The following is a 24,749-nucleotide window of genomic DNA, read 5'->3' on the forward strand; positions in this document are numbered from 1 at the left end:
GCGATGAGGGTGGAAGGGGCGCAGAGTGAGGAAAAGGAGGGGAAGGGAAGGAGGTGAAAGATAGATTGAAGGGAAAGGGAGAGAGAGGGAGAGAGAGAAGCAACATGGATGGGAGGTACAGGTTCCGTCCATCAGCCAGCCGGTCAGTCAGGGAAGGAAGGAAGGAAGGAAGGAAGGAAGGACGAACAGGGAGCGAGAGATAGACGGAAGGGAGGGATGGAGGGAGAGAGAAAGAGAGAGGGAGAGAGAGAGAGAGAGAGAGAGAGAGAGAGAGAGAGAGAGAGAAGAGAGAGAGAGAGAAGAGAGAGAGAGAGAGAGAGAGAGAGAGAGAGAGAGAGAGAGAGAGAGATCATTAAAGAAGGAAAGAAAGAAAGAAGAAAAAAAAGGGGTAAGAGAGAGAGAGAGAGAGAGAGAGAGAGAGAGAGAGAGAGAGAGAGAGAGAGAGAGAGAGAGAGAGAGAGAGAGAGAGAGAGAGAGAGAGAGAGAGAGAGAGAGTTCCATCAAGCAGTCTATTCATCATCGCTTCAACCCGCAGCCTTGGACCAATTGGATTCCGTTGATGAGACATATATCCGGGTTGTCTTTCAGCTCCTTTCTCTCCCCTCGCTTTACCTTTCTCCTTTTTTCTTTTCTCTTTCTTTTTCAATGTTTTTTTTTCTTTCTCCTTCTTTCCTTCCTTTTCTTTCTGGTATTTGATGTTTGTTTGTCCCTTCCTTCGTTCCTTCCTTCACTTTCTTCTTTATTTCTTTTCTCTCCCTCCCCTTTACCTTCCTCCTTTTTTTCTCTTCTCCTTATTCCTCATTCTCTCCTTCATTTTGTTCCTGTTATTTAGTCTGTTCGTTTACTTCTTTCTTCCTTTCTTCGTACCATCTTCCTTCCTTCATATCTCCTTCATTTCTTTCTCTTTCCTTGCTTTTACCTTCATTTTTATTTTTTTCTCCTTCCTTTTTTTTTTCTCGTTCTTCCTTATATTCCTGTTATCCAGTCTTCATTCGTTCACTCCTTTCTTCCTTCATATATCTTCTACCCTTCATTCTCTTTCTCCTTCATTTTTTTAATCTTTTACTCGCTTTTATCTTCCTCCTTTTTCTTTTATTCTTCTTTCTTCTTCTATTTTTTTCTCTTTCCCTCATTCCTTTTTGTTCCTGCTATTTAGTCTTTGTTCTTTCACTCCTTCCTTCCTTCCTCCGTCTGTTCTTTCCTTCCATCACTTTCTCCTCCCCTTTTTTCTCTTTTTCTCCTCAGTTTACTTTTTCTTTCATTTCCTTTCTTTTTACTTCCTTCCTCTCTTGTTTCCTTTCCTTATTTCTTATATTTTCTCTCCTTCCTTGCTTCATTCCATCTTGCTCATATATTTATTCCTCCCTTCCTTCCTCTCTTCCTCCTTCCCGTTCTTCTTTCCTTCCTTGCTTCCTCCCATCCATCATTCCTACCTTCCTCCGTTCCTTCCATCCTCACTCTTTCTCAACTTTTCTTTCTCCTCTTCTGTTTTTTTTCTTCTTTTTCGTTCAGACTTTTTATTTTCTCTTTCCGTTCCTCCTCTTTTCGAGTTTGCGTAAGGTTTCTACTTATATATTTTTCTTTTTCTTTTCCATGACGCCTTCCGCCTCCTCCTCCTCCTCCTCCTCCCCTCTTTGAAACCCCTGGAGTGAAATAAATCATGGGAAGTCGAATAAATCTTTTACTACGAGACGTAAAACGAGATAATGAATAAAAAGATCAATAAAACGTCAATAGCGAGAGAGAGAGAGAGAGAGAGAGAGAGAGAGAGAGAGAGAGAGAGAGAGAGAGAGAGAGAGAGAGAGAGAGAGAGAGAGAGAGATAACAATTACCTGAGAGAGAGAGAGAGAGAGAGAGAGAGAGAGAGAGAGAGAGAGAGAGAGAGAGAGAGAGAGAGAAGGGGAGAGGAAAAAGGATATAATTAAGAGCAGGTAATATAGCAACCAAAAAGGAGTCACCTGTAATTAAGGAAAGAGATATGACACGCAAGACACCTGGAAGTTACAACATTGCTGGCGCCTCAAATTGAACGGAGTAATAAGGGGAAAAAAGGCTTTGAAACACGTGCCAAAAAAAAGGGAGAAAAAAGAAATATGATTGATTCTAGTGTTTTTTTTTTTCGTTTTATTGTTTTTTTGTTTGTTTCTTTGTTTCCTTTATTCATTATTCATTGTTTCCTTTATTCACTATTCATTGTTTTTAGTTTTGGAAGATGTAAAAGGAGGAGCATGATGGAAGGAAGCAAGGAATGGGAGAAAGATAGGAAGGTGAAAAGAAAGGAAGGATGGAAGAAAGGACGGAAGTGAGAAAGGATCTATTTATTTCAATTTATTTTTTCTCTATATAATGTTTTAATAGTGTTTTATCTGATATATGTCTGTTTTTTGTTATGATTTTTTTGGTTTCGTTAATAATCTTCCTTTTCTTTGTTTTTTCTACTGTTTTTATTTTCTTGTTTTATTGATTGTTTTTTGTTATTATATTTTGGTTTTATCGATATTCTTTTACTTCTCATGTTTTTTCTGTTTTTTTTTCTTTTGTTTTTATTTAATATTTTTCTGCTGTATCAGTTATTTTTTCTTTTATATTGTTTTGTTTTCTGCTTTTCATTGGTTGTAACTTTCTGTTTTAGTTGATTCCTTGCTAGTTTTTGTTCTTTTCTTTTCCGTTTTAATGTTTTTCTTTCTGTTTTTATTTCTTCTCTTTTTTGTCTCATTGTCACTTTCCTTTTACGAGTATTTATCTGTTCTGGCGTCATGTTTTCTTTATCTTTATTATCTTTCATTAATATTGCCCACTTAATCTCTCTTTTTGTTCACTTTCTTTTATTCCTTTTTGGTTCTCATTTCTTTGTTCATTCCTTTTATCAATTATATGTTTGTAAAAAAAATAGATAGAGGAAGGCAAACGGGTGCATTTTTCTCATTACTTTTCTCCGACCTAATTTCATAATGTTACTTTCTTGACACTCCAGGACCATAACGTTGAAATTTACGAAGAGGAAAAAATATTTATACATAATTAAGGGGTAACATTTTTATCCTGTTAATGTCCTCACCTGAAAGCGGGGTCGAGAGAGAGAGAGAGAGAGAGAGAGAGAGAGAGAGAGAGAGACTAATAGGCAAATTCAAACAGATACACAACAAAAAGACACAGATAGACACACATGCTGACAGAAATGATGGAAAAAGACAGACAGATACAGAGACAGACAGACAGAAAGAATTACGTACTTGATGTTACCTGCACACTTACACACAGGTGAGTGATTTAAGTCCAGACGGTGATTAAACGCCAAGGAATTACCTGGCGAGGGAGTTTAATGAGTGCCGTGTCGCAATTTATAGGTAATTAGGCGATAATGAAGCCAGGTGAATTCAGTAGGCCAAGCAGTTAATTACCTGACCCTTGTTTGTGTGGGAGGGGGAGGAAAGAGGGGAGAGAGAGAGAGAGAGAGAGAGAGAGAGAGAGATTTAAAATGAAAAAGGACAGGGAAGAGAGAGTAGGAAAGAGGAATAAGTGAAAATAGTAATAGTAGAAGTAGTAGTAGTAGTAGTAGTAGTAGTAGTAGTAGTAGTAGTAGTAGCAGCAGCAGCAATAGCAGTAGTAGTAATGGTAGAAAAAACTTGAAAAAAAAAAGATGTAGTAGTGGTAGTAGTAATAGTAGCAGTAGTAATAGTAGTACAGTAGTAGTAGTAGTAGTAGTAATAGTAGTAGTACCAGCAGTAGCAGTAGTAGAAAAAATAAGCTTGAAAGTAAACAAACAGACAAAAAATTACATATATTTGCGCATTATGAGTGTCATTTGAACTTTGCCCGAAAGAAGCCCCGTTTTAGCAGCCTCGTTCCGCCTAACGGGGCTCACCTGCGTGCGGCACCTGGGCGCTTACCTTCGCTACCTGCACTAAAATTCCGGGAAAACAACAACAATATAAAGAGAAACACCCTCAAAATAGATTCCGTGGTCTGATCATTATAACGTTTCTAAGCCTTTCTAATTAGTGATGATAATACTGATAATGAAAAGATATGATACGATAAGATATGATGATGATAAGAACAATAACAATGATAAAAAAAAGAGAAACACCCTCAAAATAGTTTCTGTGGTCTGATTATGGTTACGTTTCTTTCTAAGGCTTTCTAATTGATGATGATAATGATAATAATAATGATAATGATGATAAAAAGATGAACAATAAAGAAATGTAAAAGAAATACCCTTAAAATGGTTTCTGTGGCCTCATCATAATAACGTTTCCTGTGGTCTGATCATAATAACGTTTCCTGTGGTCTGATCATAAAAACGTTTCCAGTGGTCTGATCATAAAAACGTTTCCAGTGGTCTGATCATAATAACGTTTCCTGTGGTCTGATCATAATAACGTTTCCTGTGGTCTGATCATAATAACGTTTCCTGTGGTCTGATCATAATAACGTTTCCAGTGGTCTGATCATAAAAACGTTTCCAGTGGTCTGATCATAAAAACGTTTCCTGTGGTCTCATCATAATAACGTTTCCTGTGGTCTCATCATAATAACGTTTCCTGTGGTCTGATCATAATAACGTTTCCTGTGGTCTGATCATAATAACGTTTCCTGTGGTCTGATCATAAAAATGTTTCCAGTGGTCTGATCATAAAAACGTTTCCAGTGGTCTGATCATAATAACGTTTCCAGTGGTCTGATCATAATAACGTTTCCAGTGGTCTGATCATAAAAACGTTTCCAGTGGTCTGATTATAAAAACGTTATTTTCTAAGCGTTCCTGAATGAAAATATTAATGATGATAATAATAAGAAAATAACAACAACAGCTCCCAAAATCTAAGTTCAAATTCGCAAGTTCCAAAAATGTGTAGCTTATCGCCCTTTTAGGAGACTCTCGGTGTGCGCCGCGGGACGGGGGAGGCTCATTAAGTATGGTAATTTTCTTAATAACTCCGAGGCGTTATCTTGAGAAATTTATCCCTCGTAATGACTCCCGGGAAAGATGATACAACAGCCTCTCTCTCCCTCCCTTCCTCCCTTCCCCCCTCTCCCTCCCTTCCCTTCCCGTCTTTCCCCTTCCTCCTCTCTCCCTTCGTTCTCTTTCCGTTTTCTCCCTTCCCCTCTCCCTTCCTTCCTTCCCCTTCCGTCCCTACCCCTTTCCTCTCCCTTCCTTCCCTTTCCGTCTTTCGCTTCCCCCTCTCTGTTCCCTTTTTCCATCCAGTTTACCCGTTATCCCCCTCTCCCTTTCTTCCTTCCCTTCCCATCTCTTTCTCTCCCTTTTCTTCCCGTCTATCCCCTTTCCCCTGTCTCTTCCCCTTTCCCTTCTCGTTTTCCCCATCTCTCTATCTCTCTTCCTTCCCTTCCCGTCTTTCCTCCACCCTCTTCTCTCTTCCCCTTTCCCCCCCTCTTAACCCTTCTCTTCCCCCTTCCCGTAATCCCCAGCGAGAGATGATTTATGGAAGACGGCACACGCCTGAACCTAACCAAAGCGCTTTAGTAATTAGAAATACCATTACTACTACTACTACTACTACTACTACTACTACTACTACTACCGTACTCTCCTCCATTCATTTTTTTCCGGATCATTTCTTCGGCGTCCTAACCAATTGCCGTTTATCTCTTTCCTTTTATCATCTAGTTCTCCCTTTATACTCCCTCCTTTCTGCCTCCGAGGACCATAAGCTTCACAAAAGAACACTACATCACGCCCGGACAAAAGCGCCTCCATAATACTGAAATAAACACTCTTGAATCACATCGTGGGAGATTTATCGACTCTCCTGATGCGCTCCGATTCCATGTACGGATTTAACATCACGAGAGAGTATTCTGCGTTATCCTTCATGTTTTGTTTTCTGTAATAATTCACCTATTTTTTTTTCTATTTTTTCTTTCTCTTCTTTCTATTTTCTTTCCTTTCTTCCCTTTTTCTTTCTTTCTTTATGTATGTATTTATTTGTTTATTGTTTTTAGGTCTCTGTTCTTGCTTTCCAAATACGTTTAGTCTGTTTAGGAGATTAATAAAGAAAAGAAAGTTGGTCTAAGTTAATTTATTAGATGAGTTTTATATAATTCTTCTTCGTCAAAAGGAGGCAGACGAAGGCCTCAATGAATATATAAATAATTAAATGATTAAATGAGCAAATAATTACCGAAAATAGACAAGCATGTAAATTTGGGAATAGGGAAAACGGGGAAACTGGGTAGAAAAGGGAGAATGGGGGAAGATAGGAAGGAAATGAAGAGAGAGAGAGAAGGGGAAGAAGGAAGAGAGAGAGAAGGGGAAGGAAGAGGGGAAAGGAAGAAAGTCAGGAGGAAAGGGAAGGGAGGGAGAGGGACGGGAAGGGAAAGTAGGAAGGGAGAGATGGGGAAACGGGAAAACTGGATGGGGAAAGGGAACAGCCAGTATGTCTCATCCGTCAGTCTTTCCCTATTTCACGTCTTTTTTTCTCTCTCTTTTCCATGTTCTTGTAGGCTGCCATGTGCTACTTCCTCTCCTCATACTTACGTTCTCCATATCCGTTCCCATTCATTCCCTACGTTCTTTTTTTCCTTTCATTCCTGCTTACCGTCTCATTCTTTTCTGTTTCTTCTTTTCGTCTTCTCATCTCTCTACTTCCTCTCCTCATACTAACGTTCTCCATATCCATCCCCATTCATTCCCTACGTTCTTTTTTTCCTTTCATTCCTGCTTACCGTCTCATTCTTTTCTGTTTCTTCTTTTCATCTTCTCATCTCTTCTTTTCGCCTTTCCTTTATCCTTTGCACCCACTCCCATCCATTCGCTTCGTTTCTCCTTTCTTTCCTTTATTTATTTTCCTCTTCTCCGTTTCATTCTCTTCTGTTTCTCTTTTTCATGTCCTCAGCACCTCACTTATGTTCGTTTCTCCTTCTTTTTTCCCCCTTTTTTTTCCTTCATCCCTTTTTTCCCTTTCTTATTTCCTTTTTTTTTCTTCTTTTCCATCTATTCATCGCCCCTTGCCTCCACTTTATCATCCTTCGTATCCACTCCTGTTCATTCCCACCAATCATTATTCTTTCCATCCTTTCTCTCCCCCTTTCCTTTAACGTCATGTCAAATTTCTTTTCATTATTTAGTTTTTCTTCCTCTTATTTCACCCTCTCCCTAAATATTCAACCTTCGTAACCATTCCCATCCATTCCCTTCACTCTTCCTCTCTTCCTTCTCTCCTTTCCTTCATTTTTACTCCCATTGTCCATCCCCTTATTCCCTTTTTTTTCATATTTATTTAGTTTTTCTTCCTCTTATTTCACACCCTTCATCTATATATGCAACCTTCGTAACCATTCCCATCCATTCCCTTCACTCTTCCTCTCTTCCTTCTCCCCGTTCCTACATCTTTACTCCCATTATTCATCCTTCTAATCCCTTTTTTTCATATTCTTTACGTTCATTCTTTCCATATCTTCATCTTTCGTATCACCTCTCATCCACATTCCTGATTCTTCCTATGCTTTCATTCCCTTTATTCTTTAGTCATTCCTTATATCTTTACTCCCATTATTCATCCCTTTGTTCCTTTTTTTCATATTCTTTACTTTCCTTCTTTCCATACCTCATCCATATTCCTGATTCCTCCTCCCTTCCTTCCTTCCTTCCTCTCTCCCTCCCTCACTCCCGTCTTAACCTCCCTGTCTTTTCCCCTTCCCCCTTCTTTCCCTCCCTTCCTTTTTCCCCCTTCCCCCTCTCTCCCTTCCTTCCCTTTCCGTCTTTCTCCTTTCCTTCCTCCCTCCCTTTCCCCTTCGCTGAAAGGAGCATTGAGAGGGAAGCATTCATCTCCTGACTCCCTCCTATGATTGCGCTGCGCCTCCAAATGTCTCTGATTAAGTTAATGGCGCAAGATAACGAGCTTCATTACCTGTCTGTCTTCCGCTAAGTGAGCTGTCGTTTATTTTTGTTATTATTGCCATTAAATTCGTCCACTAAGTTTTTTTTTGTTTATTTAAGTCTGCTGCTCGCTCTTCGTAATGTGTAGATATATAGTATACGTGGGGAGAGGCAAGACTAGTTTTTTAGCGTTATTTTTTTTTTCTTCTGGGGAATAATTGACGAAAATGGTGCAAAGTAAAGGTGACCCCTCATGAGAGAGAGAGAGAGAGAGAGAGAGAGAGAGAGAGAGAGAGAGATTATCAAATTCCTTTATCGCTTCAGGCCAGAGAGGGGGCGGCCTTGACTGCCCCGCGGCTACCGGCAAACATTACACAAGACTGCCTCCGCCTCCAACGCGGCGACTCCTGCTCACCTCATCGAAAGCATCGGTAGGCATTTTCTTTAGCGTTTTGATGAAATAAAGGAGAAAATAAATGTAATGGTATCTATTTATGTTGTTGATAAATCTGTTTATATATATTATTTGGTGAACGTGGGTGCGTAGAATATGGGCTCCTTCACTGAGCTCGACCTGCCATCTGGTGGTCCTCTTGGAACCTCTGCCAGATCCAAACCTGCGGGCCTCTGGGGTCCAGCGAAGCTTAAGTGGCATTTTTCTGCACCAAATTATATTATAGTAGCATAATCAGAGTTGTAATGGTCACTATAATGTTTACACCAAAATATCTGAGTGTGTACATTATTCATGTCATTATAATGAACATTGTTGGCAAAATAAGAGCATTCAACGATATATCCTTCAACACTCCATCCAATGATTCATAAGAATGTATCAATGCGGATTCATGGGCAAATACTTCGCTCATGCAAGAAAAGAGAAGTCAAACAATGGTGTCATGCTTTCAATTTCTTACAAGTGGAGGAAGGTGTTGAAAATTTTGCCACTCAACATTCCTCCGGCTGGTACCCCCTGCCTCACACACGATGCACTCCTTTATCTCTCCCAGTGATCACTCCCCCTTTTTAGGGGGTAAACCTTCAACAACAACAACTCCAATCAGAGCGCGGGAGGCTGTTCACACTGCTGCTAAACATATCATACGCTGCCGGCAGCAAGTGATAATTTATTTCATATTTCTAATTCAAATCATAATATATACATCTTTAGCATCTTGTAATATATTATTCACTATATTGAACTTTAAAAGAACAACATATAGCATGTAACGTACGACTGTTTCTGTTGGAAAAAAATATATATTTATTTATTCTCTTTTTCTTGCGTATCCCCGTTTCTTAAATACTAGGCTGCTACTAAGTCAAGTGTCTATACCGTAGCTATGAGAAAAAAATATGTGATTTCTGAGTACCAACGAGAAACTTTGCAAGAAAAAATATTTGACAGTCCGCATGCGTTTTATTTTATGTAGTTCCAAGACAGGTCGATCTAGCTCAGTGAGACCCCATTAACAATCATTATACGCTTTTCATTTTTTTTTTTTTTTTGTATTTCGTTGGGTTTTCATTAGTAAGGTATGTGTACTGTCCGTCCCTACATCTTTACTCCCAATGTTCACTTTTTTCATAATATTATACTTTACGTTCATTCTTTCCACCTCGTTCATATTGTTACGCCAAGGCTTAGCTTAGTTTAAATTGTAATTGGCGCCACGTGACGTAATGAGGGTTCCCTGCGGCCCCGTTGAGGGGGCGGGCTGGAGAGGGACGCCATGCGGCGAGGAAGAGTGGAGACGGAGAGAAGACAAAGGACGCGCTCGCCTGTGCTCTGTGCCTTAGGACTTAATCGCCTGTGATTTGTGCCTTGACTGCCTCCCCCTTGGACTATAAGGATTGTACAACGTGCTATTGCTTAGTAAACCCCAAGAAAGTCCGCCCTGTATTTAATTGTGCCTCGCTGTGTGCTCTGTGGGTGTGTGCGAGTGTGTCCGCCGGAGTGTCTTTGTGTCTGCTGTCCGCCTCGTGGGAGCACTGTGTTTTCCATAGCGAGCCCAGTTTAAGTAATTGGGAGAGCACCTGTCTGCCTGTGTGAGGGGTAGACAAGTGGAGCATAACAGTGGTGTCAGGAGCGGGGTGGAAATTGTGCTGTGAGTGGACGGGCAGACAAAGAGTGACGCCTCGGGCACAATGGAGCTCGGCGAGCACGGTGCGGCTGGTGGAGCGAGTGGTGGGGGTAGTGGTGACCTTGAGGCTGATGAAGACGCTAAGCCTGGCCAGCTGGAGTTAATTGCCTCAATGTTGGCTGGCTTGAGGCAAGAAATAACGCTTCAAGGTCAAAAGCAGGCACAGCAGGCCGAGCGCTCCGAGGCACAGGCCAGCAGGCTTGAGGAGCAGGCCCGTGAGCAGGCCGAGCGCTCCGAGGCACAGGCCAGCAGGCTTGAGGAGCAGGCCCGAGAGCAGGCCGAGCGCCTGAGGCACAGGCCAGCAGGCTTGAGGAGGCACTACAAGCAAGTTTGGCTTCTGTGCGGCAGGAGGCACGGCAGTATACCGATCAGGCCTGCGAGGAGGTCCGGGTTGAGCTACAGAGGGGCCTAGAGGCACTGAGAGGTGAGGTGCGGGAGGTAAGGTTTGAGGCGAGGCAGGCTGCCGTGTGCTGCCCCAGAGGAAGTGCAGAGTGAGCCTTTGTGTGATTGGGGCAGTGTCAAGCCTCGCTGAGGCCACGCAGTGCATTCTCTGAGCCTCCGGGCCTGGCGTGTCCGGCCGGGGGTCACGGTCGGGGTTCAGCGGCTGGCGTGGGCTGCGGCGATGCGCGAGCGGCAGCCCCGCCACTGTTGCCAAACAGCCCGCCACCCTCGCCTCCTCACCTAAACCCTACCCTGCCTCCTTTCTTGCCCCGAGTGCCTGCCTTCTACCCTGCTCGTTCGTTTCCTTCCCACGACCACCGCAGGCGTAAGCCGGCTGAGTATGACGGCAAGGTAGCTTGGGAGGCCTACGTTGCTCAGTTCGTCATGCTCGCAACAGCTCAAGGGTGGACTGAGGAAGAAAAGGCGCTGCAGCTGGCAACGGCGCTGCGGGGCCCGGCACTCGAGATTCTCAGCCACCTTCCAGCCACCAAGCAAGCTTCCTTTACCAGCCTGTCGGAAGCCTTGCAGCGCCGCTTTGGGCACAGTCACCAGGCTGAGGTGTACAGGGCTCAGCTGAAGAAGAGGGCGAGGCAGAAGGGCGAGACGCTGTCACAACTGGCGCAAGATGTGGAGGCCCTTGTGAGGCGGGCTTATCCGGCTGCTGGTGAAGACATGACGACCGTCCTCGCCCGTGACGCCTTCGTAGATGCTCTGCAGGACCACCAGCTGCAGATCTACGTAAAGCAAGCCCACCCTGGTGACCTGCAGGTGGCTTTGGCGAGGGCCATGGAGTTCGAGGCGTTTCTCAAGACGTCAAGCCGCCTCGCTGACTACGCCAAGCCTCGGAACGACGTGCGAGGCCGGAAGGCGAAGTTCGAGCGTAAGGCGGCGTCGAGGGAGACGAGCCCCGAGTTTGGTGGCCGTTGCTGGGGCTGCGGTGAGAAGGGCCAGACGCGACCGGTGTCCGAGGGGCGAAAGACGCGTTCCTCGACCGGCCGAAGTCTGGGGCTTCCAGACTTGCTGCAAGGACTGCGGCAAGTCTGATCACCGCCCAGCGCCTGCCCCAAGCCGAAGCAAGTGGCGCAGGCGGGAAACAGCAGCGGGCTGGACAAGGGGCGACTACCCAGCCTGCCAAGGTCGACACGCCCCACTTGTGTAAGATGCCGCCATACCACTAGTTCGGTGCAGGTGGAGGGCAACGTAGACGGTAAGTCTTGCCGCCTGACAGTCGACACCGGGGCTGAAAAGACCCTGGTGCGCCCTGAGTTGCTGGACGATGAGCGGATACAAGACGCCCCGCAGAGATTGTGCGGCGTGACGGGGCATTGCGTGGCACTCCAGGGGCCTGTAGTGGCTCGTGTCCGCGTGGGCGGCGCAGAAGAGCGGCTGCCAGTGTACGCCGCCGACCTGGATGAAGAGGGCTTGCTCGGGTTTGACTACCTGGTGCAGACTGGCGCAGGTATCGACTTTGGACGGAAGCGGAGGAGGGTGCACGGCCAAGAGGTGCCCTGGCTTCCGGACGTCGGGTGTGCCGAGGTAGTGACGGCCGAGCGACTGCACCCCCCAGGACGGAGCGACGAGTCCAGTGTCGACTGTCGAGGGTGATGCACGACGCGGAAGGCATAGTAGAACCCTCAGAAAACCTGCACCTGACTGACGGTGTGGCAGTCGGAGGAGCCTCGTGGGAGCGGGGAGGAGTTAGTGACAGTACTCGTTGCTACCGTCTCTGACGAGGCTCGGCGACTACCCGCTGGTGCCAGACTAGGCACATGTGAAGAGGTGGAGCGAACTGACCAGCCGTCGACGAGTGCGTCTACGCCTGCGGAGGAGTGCTGCCTGACTTCCTTGAAGACCTGGCGCTCAGGGGCTCCGCTAACCTGACGGAGTCGCAGGCGGAGAGGGTGCGCCACACCTGACGCAGTACTCAGACGTGTTCAGCCGGGGCGACTTGGACTTGGGCCGCACGTCGCTGGTGAAACACAGCATCAACACTGGAACCAGCGCGCCCATCAAGTGTCCCCTCGACGTATCGCACCTGCCCGACGAGAGGAGATGCAGCGCACCGTCAACGACCTGGCAAATCAGGGGTGATCGAGAAGTCCGACAGTCCGTGGTCTTCAGCGGTAGTCCTGGTTAAAGAAGGACGGCACACAACGCTTCTGTGTGGACTACCGGGCACTGAATGACGTGACTGTGAAGGATTCCTACCCCCTGCCGAGGATCGACGACACCTTGGACGCGCTGGTAGGGGCGAGGTGGTTCTCCACGCTCGACCTGAAGTCGGGCTACCACCAGGTGGAGATGGCCGAAGAGGACAAGCCGAAGACAGCCTTTTCCTTCGGGCAGGGCTTGTGGCAGTTTAATGTCATGCCCTTCGGCCTCTGCAACGCCCCTGGCTGTTTTGAACGTCTGATGGAGCGGGTGCTGGACGGCCTGCAGTGGAGGACGGCCCTCATCTACCTCGACGACGTCATCGTCTACGGAGGCACCTTCGAGGAGGAGCTGGGGAGGCTGGAGGAGGTCCTGCAACGCCTGAGGAAGGCTAACCTCAAGCTCAGCCCCAAGAAGTGCTCCCTCTTCCAGTACGAGGTGCCGTTCCTGGGGCGTGCGCACAGACCCGCAGAAAGTGGCAGCAGTAGCAGACTGGCCTCGGCCCACTAACGTAGCTGAGGTCAGGAGCTACTTGGGTCTGTGCACCTACTACCGTCGCTTCGTGCAGGACTTCGCCACCATCGCGGCGCCCCTACACCGCCTCACTCGTAAAGGAGTGCCTTTCGAGTGGGACGAGGCGTGCCAGGCTGCGTTCGACGGCCTGAAGAGGGCCCTAGTGGAGGCGCCGGTCCTGCCGTACCCCAACCCGAAGCTCCCTTACCTGCTTGACACCGACGCCAGTGCGGAGGGCATCGGGGCTGTCTTGTCGCAGGTGAAGGATGGAAGGGAGCACGTGGTGGCCTACTACAGCGCCAAGTTCAGTAGGCCTGAACGCAACTACTGCGTGACCAGGAAGGAGCTGCTGGCAGTAGTAAAAAGTCTCGAGCACTTCCAGCCGTACCTCTACGGCGCTGAGTTCACCGTCCGGACCGACCACGCTGCCCTGCAGTGGTTGAAAACACTGAAGGCGCCGGAGGGTCAGCTGGCGAGGTGGTTGGGAAGGCTCGAGCAGTTCAACTACCGGATTGTTCACCGCCCGGGTCGTGTGCACAGCAACGCCGATAGTTTGAGCCGGCGCCCGTGTGAGGCAGGTTGCTCTCACTGTGCTAGCAAGGACCCCGACCCTGTGACTCGACGCCCGTGTGAGGCAGGTAGCTCACATTCCGTCCCTGAAGGACCTGACGCCGTGAGTCAGAGCCCGTGTGAGGCAAGCTACTCACACCAGGCGCGTCGGGACCCTGACCCTGTTTGCCGACGCTTAACAGTGCCTGCCAACGCCACTGAAGGCAACGACCGGTGGCGTGAGGCACAGAGCGCAGACCCCGCTCTTGCTCCTGTAGTGCGTTGGCTCAGGGCCAGCGGGGAGAGCACCCGGTGGTAGGAAGGTTCGGCGGAGAGTCCTGACACTAAGTGCCTCGTCGACCAGTGGGAGAAGCTGCGGTTGGAACGGTGGGGAGTGCTAGTAAAGCGCTGGGAGGTGTTAGGCGGAGGGGTCAGAGACGCCTGGGTAGTGGTGGTACCCCGTGCAAAGCGTGCTGAGGTGTTACGGGAGTTGCACGCCGGTGTTACTAGTGGCCACTTGGGCGAGAAAAAGACCCTTAAACGTCTCCGCCAGCGCTTCTACTGGGTCGGTATGCGGAACGACGTTTCCGAGTGGTGTCGGGCCTGTGACGTTTGTAGTGCGAAAAGGGCCCCACACGCCGGAATCGGGCTCCGCTTCAGTTGTACAGCGGGGGCGCCAATGGAGCGGGTTGCTGTAGATATTGCTGGCCGCTGCCCATGACGCCCCGGGGCAATCGTTTCGTATGCGTCGTGATGGACTACTTCACGAAGTGGCCTGAGGCGTATGCGCTCCCGAACCACGAGGCTGAAACAGTGGCGAGTGTCCTAGTAAACGAGTGCTTCACCCGGTTCGGTGTGCCGTCAGAACTGCACTCAGACCAGGGCCGTGAGTTCGAGTCCCGTGTGTTCCGTGAGTGCTGCGACTTGCTGGGAGTGCGGAAGACCCGAACGACGCCACTCCACCCGCAGTCGGACGGGATGGTGGAGCGGTTCAACCGGACACTCGCACAGCAGTTGGCCTTGCGGGGCAAACCAGGAGGACTGGGACGTCAAGTTGCCCGCAATGCTGATGGCGTACCGGTCCGCTGTGCACGAGGCCACTGACTATACACCCGCACGTCTTATGTTTGGCCGCGAGCTCAGACTCCCGTGGATCTGGCGACGGGCGGCCGCCGGACGTGGGCCTGCCGACTGTCACCTCTGGCTTCGCTGCCGCGCTGCAGGAGAACCTGGTCGAGGTCCATCACCAGGTGCGCGGCAAGCTCAGAGTGGCAGGCCAGGCGATGAAGGACTACTACGATCGCCGCATGCGGACGTGAAGTATGCGGTGGGTGACAGAGTGTGGCTGCATAACCCTCGCCGGAAGAAAGGGTTATCACCGAAGCTGCAGAGTCCCTGGAGGGGCCCTACACGGTGATTGCAGTCCTGTCCGCTGTCACCTACCGCATCAGGAGGGGCCGCAAACGCTCCTCTGTCGTCCACGTTGACCGGCTCTGGCGCTACCATGGGCCGGGCCGTTACTCCTGGGGTACTGGCGCTGAGGAGGACCCTGACTACCCCAGTAGTGACGAGGAGGACCGGGCAGAACTTGACCCGGTGGACGTCGAGGTCGCGGATGATGTGGAGGAGGAGGCAGGTGGAGACGCTGACCTGGAGGCCGGCTCTGCTGGTGACCTGGACCAGCCTGCTGCCTCTCCTCGCCCTCACCTCCACCGCGACGACCAAGACGTGAGAGGAGGAGGCCAGGATGGCTTACAGATTTTGATACAGAATGATTTGTTTAGTTCCCCAGTTATGTTTTATTTGTTTTGTTAAGTTGGCGAGGCGGGTCGCCTGCGCTTAAGGGGGGGGTAGTGTTACGCCAAGGCTTAGCTTAGTTTAAATTGTAATTGGCGCCACGTGACGTAATGAGGGTTCCCTGCGGCCCCGTTGAGGGGGCGGGCTGGAGAGGGACGCCATGCGGCGAGGAAGAGTGGAGACGGAGAGAAGACAAAGGACGCGCTCGCCTGTGCTCTGTGCCTTAGGACTTAATCGCCTGTGATTTGTGCCTTGACTGCCTCCCCCTTGGACTATAAGGATTGTACAACGTGCTATTGCTTAGTAAACCCCAAGAAAGTCCGCCCTGTATTTAATTGTGCCTCGCTGTGTGCTCTGTGGGTGTGTGCGAGTGTGTCCGCCGGAGTGTCTTTGTGTCTGCTGTCCGCCTCGTGGGAGCACTGTGTTTTCCATAGCGAGCCCAGTTTAAGTAATTGGGAGAGCACCTGTCTGCCTGTGTGAGGGGTAGACAAGTGGAGCATAACAATATCCTCCCTTCCTTCCATCTCTCTCCCTCCCATTCTTCCTCCTTGTCTTTCCCCTCCCCCCTTCTCTCCCTTCCTTCCCTTCCCGTCTTTCTCCCTTCCTCCTCCCTTCTTCCTCTTTCTCCCTCTCCAACCCATAGCAATCCATAGCAGTGTCAATGCACCGTTCGAGAGGGCGAGGCAGACTCAGCAAGGTAAACAAGAGTCATCGTGAGCATCAGCTGCCGCCCGGTGCTGCTGGCGCTGCTAGGGGGCTTACGACACAGCAAGGAGGGGGAGCAGCCCTTACACTGCCCAGGCGGTGACAGGAGGGTACGGGCGGGGGAAAAGCCATTATAAGGAGGTTCAAATAAAAAGGAAAGAGGACAACACTTCCCCGCAGCAGGCGAGTCAGGAGGCGACCACAGCAGCGGCCGGCCCCGGCGTGGCGTGGCCCGTCACCCCCAGCCTTGCCCCGCCACCCCCAGCCTTGCCCCTGTCCGCCCTGCCCGTCCCCGAGGCATGGCGGCGAGCAGGCAGGACGGCGCCGACCTGGAGCCCCACGCCGCGGCCCCTGAAAAGCCGTGCCGCGCGTGCACCGACTTCAGGTCGTGGATGAAGAGTCAGCGGGCGAGCATCGGCGGCGGTGAGGCCCCCGCCAGGCCGGGTAAGGTATGACGCAATGGTGGTCTCAAGGACCTGGGACCCCTCCTGCTAAGGGGTAGTGTGACTTATAAGTGAGACAAAGTTTATCTTCTATTCATAGTAACCAAATGTAATATATTAAGATTCCATTGAGAGGCTTGCTCAGGGTGACCGTCAGGAATGGAACCAGTGGGCGAGTGAAGAAACGTAGACCTAACTGCTTTCAGTACTGAGCAGTAAAGACTAGTGATGACTGCAGACTACTACAAAACGACTTGGACGCCCTCGTGCAGTGGGAGCACACCTGGCAGATGCACTTCCGACCAGACAAATTCAAACTATTAAGATTCACGGTATTATTCTAGTGATTGCCCATACTCACCCCTCGCAACCAAAATTGGCTAGGGGGCCATTGATACTTCGGGGAATGCGGTGGTAAACATGAAATGTGTCGCAAATACATAGTTTTTGAGTTATTAGGGGTTGAAAAATACCCTAGATGTAGGGAAATTCCTTACAATTACTTAGATGTAGGGAAATTTCATACATTCCGGGTTTTTTTTACAACATACGGAAACCATGCAAGGTAATTATTGAAAATCACTCCGCACCTCGAAAATACGATATTACGCCTCAATATTGTACTTAAGGGCATATTATACATATGGACGATGTGTTTACATGGCAATGCCATTGCAATATGAGCAGCGTTGCCAACGATCCGTTTAGCAATGATACACTAGGTGAGAGCAGGTCCACCACGCGTGTTTTTTTTTTTGAACGCACCTTTACCCAATACTATTTCCAATGGTACGCTAGGTTAGTGATGGTACGCTTAGTTAGCCATTAGCCCACGCATGTGAGACCAGGTCCACCACGCGTGGTAATTTTTTTTTTTTAGAACACGCACCTTTACCTAATACTATTACCGATGCCACGCTTGGTTAGCAATGGTACGCTTAGTTAGCCATTAGCCCACGCATGTGAGACCAGGTCCACCACGCGTGGTTTTTTTTTTTTAGAACACGCACCTTTACCTAATACTATTACCGATGGTACGCATGGTTAGCGATAGTACGCTTAGTTAGCCATTAGCCCACGCATGTAAGACCAGGTCGTAAAGTTCGGTTGGAGTAATTTAAATATGCTCCCCCACCTAAATACCCCGAGTTCACACAGGTCCCCCAAGATCGTTGGGGGAAGGGGATTAATTCGGCTTCTTTACTTCTTAGTACTTTGTTATTTTTTACTATGATATATGGAGGCGTATTATCGTATTCTGGAGGCGCAGAGTCAGTATCCACAATCACCCTGTATACTGGGAATACGAGCCCGTGAAACAGATTCAAAATCCAGTCAATAAGGATTCACATGTTCGAACAGCTCGGGCAAGAGGTTCGAGAGCCTGCACTTCCTGCGCAAGCCGCAGTATTGTTAAAGGCGCGGTGTTGGATGGATCCCGGCTAGCCGGTGGTTTTACTTGTGTCGGTGATAAACAATGAAGATACACTGTGTTTGGTGCCACGGACTCTACTTGGAGGACAGACACCTTGCGATGAGGTGACAACCTACTAGAGAGAGGGCATGAGTGTGATGGAGGCGGTTTATGTGAGCACATATGGCCGCCGGTGCCACGCCAGATGGTGAGGTGAGCATCGTTTGGTGGGTTCACTACGCTTCTCTCCCAAAACAAGCTTGGGGATCCACTGAGTGTGTGGTTTTCATATGGGAAACACTAAATTCGTCGCAAACGCTTATTTTAGTGGTGGTGGGAGGAAAAATTCCCTAAATTTAGGGAATTTCCCTAGATCTAGGGAGTTTTTATCCCCCCCCCCCCACTAAAAAATACGCGAATGTGACGGATTTCGTGTCCCCCACCCGAAACCCCGCATTCCCACCAGGTCCCCAGGCTTGTATGGGGGGAGGGGGGAGTATGGGCAAACACTAGAATTTTACCAGATTCACCAGGGTGCACAACCTCATCCCTCACACTTACACTCTCCATAACTCAGATTTAGAATCAGTTCACACACACAAGTACCTTGGTATCTATCTCTCAACTAACTTGAAATTCAACACTCATATAGACCACATCAGTGCCACAGCCAACCAAACTCTGGGGTTCCTGAGGAGGAATTTACACAACTGCACACCTGACATTAAACACATAGCTTCGACACACCTGTGAGACTAACATTTGAATACTGCTCCATGATGTGAAATCCTTACACACACAGAAACACTGATAGGTTAGAACAAATCAACACCAAGGTGACTAGGTTCATTACAAACAATTACACTTGAATGCCTGGAATCACAACATGGATCAAACATCAAATAAACATGGAATCTCTTCACATATGCAGACAAGCGCACAGACTTACACTTATGTACAAGATCACAAACACTCACATTGACATTAACCCACATACATATTTACACAATACAAACAGTCAACATTCTTGTAACACACACTTTCATAAATACCAAACATATCACACTTAACAGTGATGCATACAAGCACTCATACTTTCCATGCACCATACGTGATTTTAGACTGCGGTACAATAGACTCATTCAGAAAAAAAATACACACACTTGTCACCACAACACACCAACACTAACAATTACACTTGATTCACTTCCCTCCCCTGCACACCCGGCTCCTCCGTCCCCCCAATAGCCAACACAAATATGTGTGTTTTGCACCTGTACAGGTGCCCTGCGCATTAATATCCAGATCCAGTAATATTAATGAAACGGTTTATTCAGTTATGGCAGCTGTTAGGCTGAAAATTTACATATTAATACATTTTAAGGAAACTTCACTAATGAAACAAGTACAAAAAGAAGGGGGATGGGGAACAGGGGTCTGACATATTTGTGGGAAAGTTGGGGGGTTGAATGCAGTGTGGTGGTGCCAGGAGGAGGGGAGGGGCAGTCTCTTCCTGATGACAGCGAGGTGTTAATCTTCAGGTCAGCCGCTGGTTCAGGTGACAGCTGATGGTGGGATGCAGGTGGGGAGTATATGGGAGGTCACTCAGGTTTCCCAGACTTGGTTATGAGGTGTTAAGCTCCTTGGCCAGTGAGCTCTGTCCAACTGGTTGTTGTAGTTATTTTTTATGGGAATAACTACACAGCCTTGATGAAGGTGCCATGCATCTTGCTCCACCTGAGTGAAGAAGCTCCCACACTGCATTGTCACCTTCACTGACCTTTCCCTGTTGCTGAGTGATTGAGGTTGTGTCCTTCGTTGCCTGAGTGTGTCCGCTAGTTCGTGTGATAAAGAGGCGTCAGCGACACACACAGCACTCACTACCTACCCTTTGCAGCACCACTAACATGCTGCACTCTCACTGTATGTCTGTATATTGTCACAACATTTCACAAATATTCCTTTGAATAATGAGTTCCTTGAAAAAATGGGAAGAGGCAGGGAAATGAGAAGGAAAGGGAAAGAGTCAACAATCTGTCCCGGTTGCTGCTCTGGAGAGTGCCATGTGACACGTCTTGACCTTGTGAGGTCAGGACAGAGTGACAAAGTGCCTCCTGGCATATGCTCCCTGTTAGTTAGTCAGTCTAGCACAGCACATTTTGACAGCAGGGTTATCATGTTTGGTTGGATATGGTTAGATTACATCAGATTTGGTTAGATTTGTTAAATTTAATTGTTTACTCTTAAGTAAGTGATTTGCTTTGTACTGTGCCAGTGTTGTCTCTAACAGTGAAGTAGGCAAAGGAAGTTACATATTCCCAGATTCTGTTGAGGAGAGCGTCCTGCATTAATACTTTAAAAAATCGGGAAAATTGAAAATTTTCACACGTCTTCGTACACGCCTTGGCTTGCTTGTGACAAAATATTATGAAGAAATAAGCAAAAATGACAGAATTATCCCACTCCCTCTTCCGCTCGTCACTTACGTCACTATAAAACACTTGACTGGGGCCGACTACCATTCAGGCCCCTCAAAAAAAAAAAAAAAAAAAAAAAAAAGCTATATTCATACACAGGTGCATACATCGTCATGTTTCAGTGTAGAAAATAGCCTAAATGAATATTCGTATGGTATCTTGAGGCAAACTAGCATCTGCGATGGCGTTGGAGGCAGCAGAGCTGACACATACATGAGTTACCCTGGAGATGCCAGAGATAATTTTCGCATTTTGGCTCGATTTCCTAGAAAAGGACACCATCAGACACACAAGTCCTTCAAAACAAAGAAAAAACTGCAATTCAGTAAAGAATACCAACTGGGAAGGCATCTAGGCTCAAAGGGTGAACTCTATAAATCTGTGGACTTTAACTCTCCTTATTAGAAAACGGGATTAGTTTCAGTTTTTCAAAAGTTTCTTTGCTGCTACTTGACCGATTTTAATAAACAATACATCATTGGAAAGAGGAGTAGAAGCGCAAGCATTTCATCGTGAGTTTTCTTTTCAATTAAGGGACAATTGTTGGAAGAAAATTAATAACGTTAGATACACCAACAAAATTGGAAAAAAATCTCATCATTTGACAAAAGCAAAATTGAAAAATTTTCCACAATACGTCTGTTGGATTCTGCTTTAAGTGTCTTTGGTATTTTTTTTAGCAGCTTAGGTCATTAGATGAGAGAGGAATTTTGAGTTGAAGTTTGTTAAAAAGGTACATTTTATTTTTTTCTGCTATTATGTATTGACTTACAGACCTGAAAGTAAGCGTATATTACTTCCCCATAAGCAAACATTTCACATGAATATAATCAGGATCATACGTTAATAATTTAATACCTGGCGGAGGCCCCCTTAAAGGGCCCATATCTATTGGGTGACATTATATTTCATTGTTTTTGGTTGCTGGCACAAGGGAGGTAAAAAAATTAGATGTGGATAGTATTGAATTTATTGTTGCCAGCTTGCACAAAGTTAGTACTTGGCTATATGTGTTGCATTCTAGTATCTGAATGCAGTGCAGGAACTAATAGGTAGGCTATTACGCATAGCTATATGCAAGAAGTAGGAACCCTGTATTTACATGATTGTAACAGCTGCTCAGAGTTAAGTAGCAAAGTTACTCATTGTCAAGTAAATTACAGTACACAAAAGGGAAATATATATCATATGAGCCTAATTATACATTAAAGCAAGCAAGTTACAATAATGAAATTTCATCACTTGTTCAGACTACCATTGGTATGGATAAGGCAATGGCAGCAGCAACATCTACAGCTACACAATCAACAACAGCAGCAATGGCAGCAGCATCAAATGCAGCTGGCAGCTCCGAGCAAAAACAGAGGGAAGGGAATAGTACCACAGTCCCATCTAGCACTGGAGTTGGGGAGAATGAGGAGGATCCACCACTTTGGGGTAAGGCTGTGTGTGTGTGTGTGTGCTTCTGGTATCAAATGGCAACAGTCATTTATAGAAGAGTGTCATGTATATGGTGTCAAAGAAAATAACTGAGTAAATAAAACATCATTAACAATAAGATGTAGCCATGTAGGTCTGGGAATATGCAGACCCAGAGTCACTTTAACCCTTACTTGGATACCACAGGTGACGCAGCTAAACAAGGATGCCCAGCAGACAGTGTGGCGCTGGGACGCGGCTCCTGGCGTTTACTACACACAATGGCTGCTTACTACCCTGCTGAACCCTCTGCCCAGCAGCGCCAAGACATGCACTCCTTCATCACACTTTTCTCCAAGTTCTACCCGTGTGCACCGTGTGCTGAGGACTTCCGGGAATGGTGAGTAGGCTGGGGATTCCTCTCCTCCACTGACATCACTAGGGAAAATATTGCTCTAATATCCCTTGGTCAGTCTTTTTATAGATCCTCAGCCCCTTAGACTTTTTGAGTTTAGTATTATCTGAAGGATGATAAGTACAGGTAACTCTTGATTTACGTGAGTATTGTGTCCTTGACGAGGTCGCGTAAATCAAAAACAATGTAAATCAAACAAGAGGTAGGTTTGTACCTTTATTACCTACTGTATCACTCTGACTCCTCTCCCTCTCTTGTGGTTCCTCCTCTGTCTGCCCTTCCCCTCGTGGTAGCACAGCAGCGAGGGTGTTGTTGTTGAGTAGCGTGGCAGCGTGGGTACTGTATTGTTGTTCAAGAGGCACGCGGGAAGAACTGAGCTCAGCTTTGTGGCCGCAGCGCTGTGTGAGTCCAGTTGCGTGAGACATCTGGTGGCCACTCCATAAAATATCGCATATAAGTGAGAAAAAAAACGTGTAAATTAAACATTTATTTGGATTTTGGACCCCGCGTTATTTAAAAAACACGTAAACCAAACTCGCGTAAATCGAGAGCTACCTGTACTGTAAAGCCCTGAGAAGTCAGACAAATAGACCATATCCCATAATATACACACACCACAGGCCAAGGCCACCCAGAAAACTTGTAAAGTGTGATTGGATAATGACAGTCTAAGTAAATTGTTGTATGGACTCAAGCCAAAATGCATGTCTTAAAACTGTCATAAAAATGGACCTACAATGGCTAGGTAGTTGTTATTATTTGGTTTGCTGGGGATATGTGACAGGGGAGGACGACAGCACATACTGTGGCAACCTCCTGTTGTAATTAATTCAATATTAAGGAGTTCAGAAAGAGTCAGGGTTAACAGGAAGCACAACCAGTCCCACCAACAGTTGCTCTGGACCACCATGGCTTTCTTACAACACATCATTTTTGTTAACAAATTATATATTTTTTCTTCCCTCATATAGATTTGAGGAGGTTTGCGTAATGGTCTAAGAGGATCAGTAAAATAAGTTCACTCTCTTTCATGATTATAGGCTTTAGAAATTTTCAATATTGGTCTTAATAGATCACCAAAATAAGCTTACTCTCTCCTGTTGAGCCTGTGATGCATTTCTGATAATTTGTGGTCAATAGATATCTATCTATCTATCTGAAAATAAATAAAATCAGCTCACTCTCATCCCACAGGCTGAGGACCAACACTCCAGCTGTGGACTCCCAAAACAGTCTGTCCCGTTGGTTCTGCAATGCCCACAATGAGGTCAACAAGAAGCTGGGCAAGCCTATATTTGACTGTGATCGCGTCAACGAGCGATGGCGGGACGGCTGGTTGGATGGCTCGTGTGACTGAGGGGTAAACACCCGTTATTGTTGTGTACATGGGAAGAGAATTTGTGTGCATCAAATGGCTGTTATCTCTAGTGCTCTATCTTTATACTGTCAGTGGAGTTCTAAACATATTTTTAAGTCTTGTGTATATTGAGGTGAATATATTTGTAATTTATATTGTTTTCCATATTTCATGACTGCACATGCAAAAATTTGGAGTAGGCTATGCAAAACAGATGTTTCTTGAACTCTTTTAAAACCCAGGTTTCTTAGGGTTTGCTCACAAGAGAAGTATCGTACACATGAGAATTAAGTCACCTCTTGGGATAAAAACTTTCCCGGTGACAGGAAGACCAAGTGGATAAAGAGGAGACTCATATGGGAAACAAGGTACAAAAATAAAAGAGTTCCATCAAATGATAAATTTATGTTTGATATTAACATCCAATATATCTTTTAACTTTGCTCCAACAGCTGCACAGTATGCACCAAAAAATTGAGTTTGAATATGATGAAGGCAACTGTAGTCACGACGCACGAGTCTGAGGTGTGCATTATTGTGCTCTGGTAACCTGCTGTCACCATGTGTCTAATTTTGTTGATAACTTATGTCAGCATTGATAATATGCAGACAACAGTGATGAATACTGTCAGTTATAGTCAGCTTTGAGTTACAAATTATTAATTTAGTTTTAGGCAACTGTTTTGCTGATTTATAAGATTGCTGATTATAATGGACCATATTGGCTATAACAGGCAGTGCCACACGTGGCCACTCGGTGAACCGTCAAAGCAGTACTTTCCATAGAACTCAAGCTATGTACTAGAGTGCGTCTAAGGCTGCCTCCAGGATACAAGGCCTTGGTGCCGCCACCGCTCCTAGCCAACGACTGCTCACACTTTACTCCTACCCGATTTCCTGACTACTCTTTGACATGGAGAAAAACTGAAATCGGGTAGGACTAGTGAAGTGTGTGCAATCATCGGCTTGGGGCGACGGCATCATCATGGCCGTGTATCCCTGAGACAGCCTCAGACGCACTCTAGTCTATAACTTGAACTCTATGGAAAGGACAGCTTGGAGTTGAGTGGCCACATGTGGC

General features: G+C 46.8%; 2 protein-coding genes across 4 annotated transcripts in view; both read left to right on the forward strand.

Moving 5' to 3' along the window:
- Positions 1–8,173: 8,173 nt before the first annotated feature.
- Positions 8,174–24,070, forward strand: LOC126980410 (FAD-linked sulfhydryl oxidase ALR-like). Of its 2 annotated transcripts, XM_050830326.1 has the most exons (5): positions 8,174–8,274; positions 16,082–16,592; positions 21,728–21,914; positions 22,104–22,296; positions 23,506–24,070. In XM_050830326.1, exons 2-5 carry the CDS (start codon positions 16,443–16,445, stop codon positions 23,666–23,668), a joined length of 693 nt encoding a protein of 230 aa, XP_050686283.1. In that variant the 5' UTR covers positions 8,174–8,274; positions 16,082–16,442; the 3' UTR covers positions 23,669–24,070. The 2 variants fall into 2 exon arrangements, with proteins under 2 accessions (XP_050686283.1, XP_050686284.1); XM_050830327.1 differs by lacking the exon at positions 8,174–8,274 and having other exon boundaries at positions 16,027–16,592.
- LOC126980408 (protein white-like) overlaps positions 23,911–24,749 on the forward strand; it is a 47,718-nt gene continuing 46,879 nt past the window's right edge. For both annotated transcript variants that reach the window (XR_007733171.1, XM_050830322.1), the window contains exon 1: positions 23,911–24,036. The gene's annotated coding sequence lies outside the window, so the exon portion shown is untranslated. The remainder of the gene's footprint in view (positions 24,037–24,749) is intronic.

The sequence above is a fragment of the Eriocheir sinensis genome, chromosome 44, assembly GCF_024679095.1.
Source record: "Eriocheir sinensis breed Jianghai 21 chromosome 44, ASM2467909v1, whole genome shotgun sequence".
In the NCBI taxonomy this organism is placed as follows: Eukaryota; Metazoa; Arthropoda; class Malacostraca; order Decapoda; family Varunidae; genus Eriocheir; species Eriocheir sinensis.

What these genes read in the sequence shown, in the direction of transcription:
- LOC126980410 (XM_050830326.1), top strand. Translation starts at nt 16,443, where the DNA reads ATGGCGGCGAGCAGGCAGGACGGCGCCGACCTGGAGCCCCACGCCGCG. An exon ending in CCCCCGCCAGGCCGGGTAAG is followed by an intron (nt 16,593 to 21,727) that starts GTATGACGCAAT and finishes TCACTTGTTCAG; the next exon opens with ACTACCATTGGTATGGATAA. An exon ending in GGAGGATCCACCACTTTGGG is followed by an intron (nt 21,915 to 22,103) that starts GTAAGGCTGTGT and finishes TGGATACCACAG; the next exon opens with GTGACGCAGCTAAACAAGGA.